General features: G+C 45.1%; 1 protein-coding gene across 4 annotated transcripts; it reads left to right on the top strand.

Moving 5' to 3' along the window:
- Window positions 1-7,481: 7,481 nt before the first annotated feature.
- LOC147738012 (uncharacterized) lies at window positions 7,482-8,943 on the top strand. Of its 4 annotated transcripts, XM_086951265.1 has the most exons (3): window positions 7,482-7,920; window positions 8,089-8,620; window positions 8,684-8,943. In XM_086951265.1, exons 1-3 carry the CDS (start codon window positions 7,482-7,484, stop codon window positions 8,877-8,879), a joined length of 1,167 nt encoding a protein of 388 aa, XP_086807391.1. In that variant the 3' UTR covers window positions 8,880-8,943. The 4 variants fall into 4 exon arrangements, with proteins under 4 accessions (XP_086807391.1, XP_086807439.1, XP_086807355.1 ...); XM_086951313.1 differs by having other exon boundaries at window positions 7,482-8,088; window positions 8,341-8,943; XM_086951229.1 differs by having other exon boundaries at window positions 7,482-8,620.
- The last annotated feature ends 1,510 nt before the right edge of the window (window positions 8,944-10,453 follow it).

The raw sequence follows: 10,453 nt of genomic DNA, 5'->3' as shown, positions 1-10,453 counted from the left end.
AGCCATAACCGTTGCTGTGTGACATGACTTGTTCCTGCATTCTGGCGCCCGGGTCGATTATGACATTGCGAACTACACATGACCGTAAAACCTTCCCAACTCCCCCACCCTCCCAGCTACCTCCCCAACATTCATGTTCAATACAAACATTGATCATTACAGCATTGGTGGAGCCCAGCATTACCAAACTGTTCCCGACCACCCCCAGCCCTTCCCACCCACATCCCCCCTCCCTGCTGCCCTGCTCTGCGGGTTTAGAACTACCCACATCCCCAATTAGCAGAGTGCCTTTCGCCCCAGAGACACACCCCAAAGAGGAATCTCCAACAATGAACAATCCACCCTCCCCTCAGATGGACCTGTCACGTGAAGCGTGCATTGGCCCGGCCCCACCCGCCGCCCGCGCCCCCCCAACCTCTAAGTGAGGTAGTTCATAAGTCCTGCAACTCAGAATTCCAGTGTCTATGTTTGGTTATGATATCATATGGGCAACTAACCCCATGGGTAAGAATCTAAGAGTCAAAGGCAACAGATCAATACATTAAAGTGACCCTTATCGGCTCTGTGAGTCTCGCGAAGGCCGTCTTCGGGCGTCCCTCTGCTGTGTCGATCAGTTCGGACTTGCGGAGCGGGATCTCCAGGAGCGTTGGCTTTGGCCATCTCGTTCAGATCCCCCGGCCGCTGAGCCCAGAGATGCGGTCTGAGTGTTTCTCCAGTTCTGGGCCTCCGCACCCTCGCCCGTCACGGCCACCTCCTTGTCGATCCATTCCTGCACCTCCAACGGCGACGTGAAGGAAAAGGACTTTCTTCCCATGAGAACCTTGAGTTTGGCGGGGATGAACATCATGTATTTGATACCTTTTTCTCGGAGTGCCCCTTTCACACCCGCAAAAGACCTCCTCTCGCGCTGGGCCTGGAGGGTGAAGTCGGGAAAGAATCGAATTATGGCGTTCTCGTAGAGTAGATCCCCAAATTGTCTGGCCGCCTGAAGGACAGCGTCTCTGTCTCTGTAGTTGAGGATTTTAGCAATAATTGTCCTCGGTGGCACTCCCGGGCTAGGTTTGGGGATGGGCACCCGGTGCGCGCGCTCGATGGCAAAGATTTTAGACAAAGTTTTGGCTTGAGGTGCTTAAGGATTAAATCCTCAACGAACAGCTCCACACTGGGCCCCTGGAGGTCCTCCAGAACTCCAACCAGGCGTACGTTACTTCTTCTGGCCCTCCCTTCCTGGTCGTCCAGCCGTATCGTCATCTGACAGTGTTGATGGACCAAATCATTGACTCTCTTTTCCAGATGCTTCGTAGACGCCCGCAGGTCCGCAATGTCGGTCTCATTAGCCTTTGTCTTTTCCGACGTTTTATTGAGGTCAGTCCGGAGAAGGTTCACCTCTATGGCCATCTTGTCGATTTTAGTTTCAAGGGTGGTGCCCAGTGCCTGAATAGCTGTCATAATACTGGCCAGCGATGGTTCCTTTGGACTCTGCTGGCCGCTCGCCGGTACCTCGGTCCGCGGCGTACCCCTCTGTACTGTGTATTTATCGAGATTGTTCGATTGTGCGGGCGGACCCTGCTTAGGCCTCATGTTGAAGCTGGCGTCGAGAAGCAGACCCGTGGCCGGGGCGGTGTTCTGTCGTCACAGTGGGTCGCCGGCACGCAATGAAATAGCTAGTAAAATGGAAGCACTGTGTGCTCGTCCCTCCAGTTTCCAGCCCCCCAACTGGGCCGACGGTCAGGAGAGGATCACCAGGGCGGATAGGATAGGTCCGTGGTATTAGGTAACGCCTCAAAGTTCAGGCAGTGTGAGGCGATCGGCGTGGACACCAGGGGCCATACTACCCAGCTATACGGCACCTCAGTGGACCACAGGCAGAGGCGGAACCACCACTGCCGCGGCAGAGGCAACACGATCGTCGGGCCGGGGCTCCGCAGGGTCCCAGTCACTTCCCGAGGCCAGCTCGCCACTTACACAGTATCTCTGGTGCCGCACCAGGCCTCCGCCACCTCCTCAGGCCCATGCGCCGCAGTCTCAGGTCGGCCGACACTTCACCGGGGGCCCCTCGGCCCAAAATGTCCTGCCCTTACAGGGCGCCAGGTGGAGGATGTCGGGCGCGCCCCAGTGGATGAAGTCGGCCACTGGTAGACTGGCCGCGAGCTGGGGCCGCAGTTCCCTAAAAGCCGCCCCCTCACGTGGCAGGAGTGTCCAGCCAGGGGTCTTACCGGCTCTGGGCCGAAGGTCCGCGGCCCATGCGGCCTCCCCCCAGCGCGCTCCGTGAAGCAGAGGCTGGGCGCCCGCCGCAGGGCCAAGTTCGTCCCCACCAAGACTAGGCCTCAAGCCGGGGCCTCTCGTTGCGCGGCACGCCGGCCGCGATGCAGGCACGATCCAGGGCCTCTCCCGGCCCTCTCTGACAGGAGCCGTATCTCGGTGCCGGCGAGACGTAGAGGAGCCGGAGGCAGACCGCTGTGCGCGGCGGGGTCAGGGGAACTTTGGGACACTGGTCATCCGCGCGAAGCAGTGGATTATGTACGGCTGGATCGAGGCTGAGGGCTCGGGCCGGCGGAGCTCCGGGATCAGGCGGCCATTACAGCCGGCGCCAAGCCACGCCCAGCATCACTTTTAATCATTAAATGTGCTACCCGTTCCACAGTCAGACTGACAGGAGCTCCCAACCCACCCCTCTTGGGAAAGGAGTCCAAGTTGTAGGCATTTCTAATAAACAACTGATGAGCTGTCAGCAAATGTTCCCGTACAAATTGGGTCAATGATGAATGGCCAGAAACTTGTTAGGGAATAACCATGTAAATTGACTTGTGTAATTTATTGTACACCGGATGGTGTTGGTATTCAAACACAACGTGAAGACTCTAAATTACATTCGGCAACTCGAGAGTTAATTTTTTTCAGGCTTTACATAAGAGTATTTAAATCCAGATTTAAATTGTACAGTAAATCAAGAGGCTTGGAATTTTACAGGAAAGAAATGTGAATTGATTGAAAGTGCAGAGCCAGCTTAAATCACGGTGAAACCGAATGCAGTGTGTCCACACACTCCTCAGTACAACCGTACACGTGAAGCAGAGGAGGGCATATACCTGTCATTGATAACATTTTTAAGCAAGGCGTTCTAAAAGAAGAGATATGGAGCCCATGTAACTCTACTATCACAGGAATTAAATAAACAGGTAGAAAAAGGAGGATAGTAAAGGACCTGAGAAGAATTAATACTATTGTTGTCCCATGTTGCTGTATTGTATGGTAGGACATGCAAGATCCAATGCCAATCTCCTGCTTTAAGGTGAAGAGTCAAAATTAATTATTCATTTTGTAGGTGGTTTTATTAAATTACATTTTGTTGTGCTATGTTTTCATGAACATTCATTAGTTGTTGTCATTTTTACCTCATCACGAACCATGTCAATAATGTGTTCTCTCTGTCTAAAAACTTATAAAATGTACTGTTTTGGGATATTTGTTTTATTTTATCCTTTTCCAAATTGCAGACTACATGTCACTCCTCTTACTGATTTTGTACGTAAGAACTTTTCCTTGATTTTGAACTAAGCAGATTCTATGTCAGTTTGCTATTTGATATTATAGAAAAAGGGTTTCTTATTTCTTAGCACACATTTGTTGTGGTGGTCTGTCTGTTGACTTTACATCTAGAGTTATATCTGAGTCTGGCTTTTGATATAATTTAGAGGTTAACTGTATGTGATCCTTCTGCAAATATTATGATGATTATTTCTCTGACTAAGTAACCATTACTTTAAATCTTTAATATGACCTTACTGCTTGCTGTAACTCCAAAGCTAAATGCAAGTGCCTTTACCAAGGGAACGGTCCTTTAATGGGCAGTTTTGCCTGCTACGGCTGACTATAAGGTCATTACACTGTTTGCCCCATGAGGGCAGAATGTGTTAATTAATAAAATAAAGGTGTCCCAGAGACCGAGGGGGTCGAAACACCTTCGGTACTCCGAAACCTTTGTTTCACAGTTGTTGCTGTGAATGTGAAACTGTTAACAGCCGCATGCAGGACCACAGGGGTGAAATGTTGAACAGTCACAGCAATAGCTGTGAAAGGAGGCTGAAGTCAGCCCCTGGCTCTCCCTGGGCTCGGCTAAACTGTTTTTATCATTCAGTTGAGCCGGGGAGATGCAGGAGATGAGCAGAACACCCCCTCTTCCTTCTTAGATACCAGTGACACTACGAGCTATGAGAGGAGGAAGGGGGGAGGCTCCTGTGTGCCCCGCTGCAGGCTCTATCTTCTGCCTTCTCCTGCCCAAACCATATATTTCAGAGAGGCAGAGGCTGTGTATTAGGACATTGTAATGTTGAGAGCAGCGGGCCTATATCAGGTTGAATAGGCTGCTGCTGCTCCATTGTCTTCAATGGAGGTCTCAACATTTCAATGTTCCAAGTTTTGTCTCGTGAAGGATTTATTTATGCTGACCCCCCGCATCATCCCTTCAGATAAGTTATCGATAAAAAGCACCAACACCTTGATGCTTTGTTGCTTCCATCGCTCAGCCTTCAAACTCTGCATCAGCTTGAGCTTGAATTACTATTGCCCAGAGAGCATGGTTTGTTTAAATCTAAGAGTCTGGTTCACTGATTTAGGAACGGTGGGCAGAATTATGTACAAGGACTTTAAAGTACCTTTGCAAACCAGATTGTTTTAATTTGCAAGTTTCATGGTCTGTAAATGTTAAGATGGGGGTTATGAAGACGTGGACTGGATTGTTAGGGTTTGTTCTCTGAGACTGTGGGTGCACTCTATATTCACAGAGACCTTTTCCAGCAAAGGATCATGGTTCTTGAACCAAAAAAAAAATATGTATTCATAACCAGAGTTGTTTGGCAATGGCGTCCAGAGAACAAGAGATTATTTTGTTTTGTAAGTTCAGGACGGTTATTTGTAAAATGGGATGAAGTGTGATTGTCGTCTGATGCAAAACCATTTCTTTTCTTCCTTTCAAGGTATTCTGGGATGAGCAGGCAGTGCAGCGTGGGTGCCACCCTCGGAAGAAAAAAATATAATATAACTGTCAGGTAAGGATTCCTATAACTCTACATTTCCTTTTCCCCTGTTTCTTCTTTCTCTATTCCCTTTCTTGATCTCTGTTTTTTTTGTCTCTTCAGCTTCCACATTTGACTCCCTCTGTGCACTATTTTTGTTGTTATCAAACTTCTGATAATCACCTGATGGATCCACATTCCTCCTGGTACATGTTGGGAGTGTAGTGCAGGTCCAGTTCATTTTAGGTCAGTTTTACCCACCAGTTCCTTAACAATTGGCACATCTGTCTCCTCTCCAGACCACATGATACCATCCTCCCTCTGTCTGTTCTTTCTGCGTATTTTCTCTCTGGATCTGACTTCCATCTCTTGGCGTCCTCCCATCCTGCCCTTTTTTGTCCTGTCTACTACAAGCAAAAGACACAGTACATGTGGGTGGTGCGACCGGTGGAGCTGCACCTGGTGCTGACCTTGGGGGCACTGTATTTAGAAGTAACTTATGGGTTCACAAGCATCTGCTGAAGAGTAGGGGTGGGAGGAATTTGAGTAGTCGCGCTACACAAAGCTTGGCGAAATGGTAAAAAATCTCTGCAAGCACGCAAAAGTTCTGCAAACACACAGAATTGCTTGTTCCGCCCGTTTGCGTTGCTTTTTTCCTGTTCGCGAATGCTGTTTGCGTGCTCAGGGAGAAATATCTTGCAAACAAGCTTTTTGAAAGCGCGAGCAAGCAAAAAATTACTCTAAACCGTCGAATCGCAGAATTTTTGGCAATTCCGTGTTCTCCGCAGAACGCAAAATTACCCAGATTCCGCAAATTCCACAAGCGGAATTTACCACCCAGGCCTACTGCGGAGTTTCCTACGCCTGACCCCTGTGGTAAAAGTGGAAGATAGCCTTTTTTCTCTTTCCTCTGTTTTGTGTTTTTCTGTTTTTTACCCTGTTTGGTTTCCTTTGCTGTTGTGCTATTCAATAAAATGTCCCTTCCTAGATCACTCGAAAAAGGATTAGATTACCAGTCTAGGTGGGCAGGGGAGTAAATAACATCTAGTAATTTATTACAAGAATGACAAATATCTCACTATGTTCCCAGCCGTTGCCACAGAAATTGCAATTTGATAGTGTGTCTGCTTCTGAGAATCTGTGTTTCTTTCTTAAAATATTTACTTCTTTTGCTCACATCCTTGATTTCCAGTGATCCCAAGCTCCCGATCTACACTGTTTCACCACTATCAGAAATGCAACTCAAACTGATTTCCTATCTTGTTTTTGTTAATGCTTTCTTTGTGCAAAGTATAAAGTCACAAATATTTTTTCTTTGTGTTCATTTACAAATTTTGACTCCATTTCTACAGGTGACAGAAGCATGAACAGATAAAAGAAGGTTTAAATTTAGTGAAACCTCAAGAAAAGGATTATTTCAAGGAAAGTAAAAACATTCTCGAGATCTAGAGAAGAAACACATTCTATGTGCCAGGAATGGTGAGGATGTTGGAGCGGAAGAAACTGGTGAATGTGAAAGTTGTCAAATCCCTAAAGGAAAATGATCATAAATGTTTACTAAGTGTCAGTAACTAAGAGTAAGGAGAACATTGGCCACAACTGATACCCACACAGAGCACTTGAGAAAACTCAGTGTTGTAAATTCTGTTTCATGGTTTATGAGAAATGCATTGGAGACTTAAACCCTCCCCAACAGATTAGCATCCGTAGACGTGTTGTGATGTGACAGAACTGTCAAAAAGACTAATATCCCCGATTTACAAGTGCAAGCTTTTGACTCCGTCTCCTGTGATTCAGAGGAGATTAAAGATTGTTTAAAAGAAACAAATTGTAAATGCTCTTTCTTAGATGTTGTTTCTGCAAAGATGCTGGATTATCATTTCCAATATAGGAAGATTTTCCCCCACCAGCTCTGTCTCTTGGGTTGATCCGAGTAGTTTCAAATTGTCCTGTAACTTCCAAAGTGGATCGTGTACCTGTCTTAACCACTGAACAGAAAAAGCATATACTGGCACAGAAAGTATAAAAGAGGCCAGTGTTACACTATTGGTAATTCATAAACCACCCTGGCATGCCCTAATTACCTGTCATTACTTGTATGAACAAACATACCTACCAGGCAAACACTAAAGCCCAAAGACCTTATCAGTGCCTTTAAAACTCCTAAATCAAATGTGATAAACTAGAATAACTAAATGAGACTAATTAAACTAGATAGAATTCACCCGGGCATAACTTGGAGAAAATGAATCCATGAGAGGCCTCTTAATCAATACAAGGGGCTCTTCAGTGAAAGTTTATAAGACAAGTGAGATAGGTGCCTTTAAAGGTAGGAAAATGATCTCCAGGAAAAAACTATCATTAGTTAAATACATATGTTAAGAAGAGCATCTAAAATGTAATTTAGAAGTTAATGCTGAGTTGTAACAAACAAGTACATGATCAGAAATCAGAGTCAGTCTTCAGATGACATGTATCCAGGAACAAACCCAACTTGGAGAAACAAACTACTCGAATAAGAGCAATGACTGTGAGAATAGCTTTAGCCATCAATCCCACCTCACTAAACATGAGAAAACTAGCGCTGGACGAAAACCCTACGAGTGTCCAGAATGCCAGAAAGGCTTCACTCGCAAATACAACCTTACTGTACATGAAAAAACCCACACTGGGCATAAACCGTATCAGTGCTCTGAATGCTGTAAAAGCTTCAGTACCAAATCCAATCTCACTTTACATGAAAGAACTCACACTGGACAAAAACCGTATCAGTGCTCTGAATGCTGTAAAAGCTTCAGTACCAAATCCAATCTTTCTTTACATGTAAGAACTCACACTGGACAAAAGCCGTATGAGTGCTCTGAATGCTGTAAAAGCTTCAGTACCAAATCCAATCTCACTTTACATGAAATAACTCACACTGGACAAAAACCTTATCAGTGCTCTGAATGCTGCGAAAGTTTCACTCGCAAATCCAGTCTCACTTTACATGAAGGAACCCACACTGGACAAAAACAGTATCAGTGCTCTGAATGCTGTAAAAGCTTCAGTACCAAATCCAATCTCACTTTACATGAAAGAACTCACACTGGACAAAAATCATATCAGTGCTCCACATGCCAAAAAAGCTTCAGTTTTCGTGGCAGTCTGATTCGACATCAGCGAACTCACACTGAACAAAAACCTTATCAGTGCTCTGAATGCTGTAAAAGCTTCAGTACCAAATCCAATCTCACTTTACATGAAAGAACCCACACTGGACAAAAACCGTATCAGTGCTCTGAATGCTGTAAAAGCTTCAGTACCAAATCCAATCTCACTTTACATGAAAGAACTCACACTGGACAAAAACCATATCAGTGCTCCACGTGCCAAAAAAGCTTCAGTTTTCATGGCAGTCTGATTCAACATCAGCGAACTCACACTGAACAAAAACCTTATCAGTGCTCTGAATGCTGGAAAAGCTTCAGTCATAAATCCAACCTTACTGTACATGAAAGAACCCACACTGGGTATAAACCGTATCAGTGTTCTGAATGCCAAAACAGTTTCTATTACAAATTAAGTTTAACTCAACATCAGAGAATCCATACTGGGCTCAAACCGTTTCAGTGCTCTGAATGCTGTAAAAACTTCAGAAGCAAATCCAATCTCACTTCACATGAAAGAACCCACACTCGGTATAAACTGTATCAGTGCTCTGAATGCTGTAAAAGCTTCAGGCAGAAATCCAACCTTACTGTACATGTGAGAACCCACACTGGGCTCAAACCGTATCAGTGTTCTGAATCCCAAAAAAGCTTCAGTCACAAAATAACTTTCATTCACCATGAGGGAACTCACACTGGGAAAAAACCTGATTAGCTCTCTGAATGCTGAAAAAGTCGGAAATCTGGTCTCACTCAACCTGCGAGAACTTACCTGGAAAAAACCTTGTCATTGTTCTAAATGCCTGGGAAGGGTCTGCTGGAGATTCAATTTCATTCAACAAGAGAGAACGCACAATGAGGAAAGAAATGACCCGTGCTCTCAATGTGACAAAAACTTCAGTTATAAATGTAGCCTTTCTACATAAGCGAGCCAATGTGGGAGAATAAAAGGTGCTCACTGTCAACCCTGAGGAGGAGCTTTCAGCATCGCAAAACCTTTACATGAAGCAGCCACAAAAACATAAATCCATTGATTGTCCAACAAACCGTCTACTGAGAAAAGCACACAGCGAGGTATGGAAATGCTTGAATTAACCTCATTCTTTTGCAACTATTTGTGGCCTCATTCCATTCAGCGTGTTTTGTTTCCTGAGTGTTTATAGGCAATGACTGACCCACAAAGTCCATTTGATACTGAACTTTGAGGCCACGCCCCCAAGGGTCAGGAATGCATGTAACCTCGAACTGTTTTTAGCCTTAATGAGCCTCACCAGGGGGCTGCAGCAGGAGTCCCTTTGACTTAGGTCTCTATGGGACCAACATCTGTTCATGTCTGCGCCACTTACGGCTGATCATTGAGAAAAACTAAAGGTGATGGAATGACTGGCAGTTGATCTAAGCACCATCCCGCCACATCATTCTCTAGTCTCTGTACCACTACAGACACGGCCAGCCATATGTAAACCATTCTTGGCTCCACCGTAAATAGTCCTAATGACTTTGGTTCCGAGGGGACATGGCCTCGTATTACAAAGATCCACTTCAGCTGCCTCTTTCCATGTCCTTTTTGCTACAAATGGACCTGCTTCCCATCTGCTGAGGACAGTTTCACAAGCTTTACAATCGCATCAGATACACCCAAGAGAGTCTCACAGATAATCAGGCCTATTCATAAACTACTATAGGACGACTAAAATACAAGAAAATGCGATTCACAAAGTATGTGCTGTTGTTCTGCCTCTCCTATCTTTTTCTTTGTGGAGTTGCCTGCCCCGACTGCAGAGTTTCCGCACATGTTTATATACTTTTTGTAGTAAATGCAAGAGGGACAGAGGGGAGTGGGTGTAAAACGGGAAATATTTATGACTAAAGGGGAGGGGCTAAGGGAGGAGAAAGGAGGGGTGTAGGGACGGACAAGCACTCACCCACAAAGGAGTAAACCCATTGCTATTTACAAACCCCACCTCTACAGCCCCAAAGCCATGATGTACCTAAAACAGTTGTAAATGTACCCGAGCTCAGAGTCCAACATCACACATGGTCATCCACTGAAACTGCAACACACTCCCATAATTAATAATGGAGGTACGGACATAAATTAAAACAGCATTAAATGAAATAGTTTAAACTAATTAAATATCTAAACAAATGTCATTCAAGGCAAAAAATATCTAAAAAGAAAAAAATATTTTACAATGTTTTAATAACATTTGTTGAATTGCAACACTAATATAACATCATTTTTAGTGAAGTATAATTACATATGTTATAATTTATGCCCAAAATCAA

The sequence above is a fragment of the Lissotriton vulgaris genome, chromosome 1_1, assembly GCF_964263255.1.
Source record: "Lissotriton vulgaris chromosome 1_1, aLisVul1.2, whole genome shotgun sequence".
NCBI classification, from domain to species: domain Eukaryota; kingdom Metazoa; phylum Chordata; class Amphibia; order Caudata; family Salamandridae; genus Lissotriton; species Lissotriton vulgaris.
Note: the sequence above shows the minus strand (reverse complement) of the source record. Positions and strands in the feature narration are given on the sequence as shown.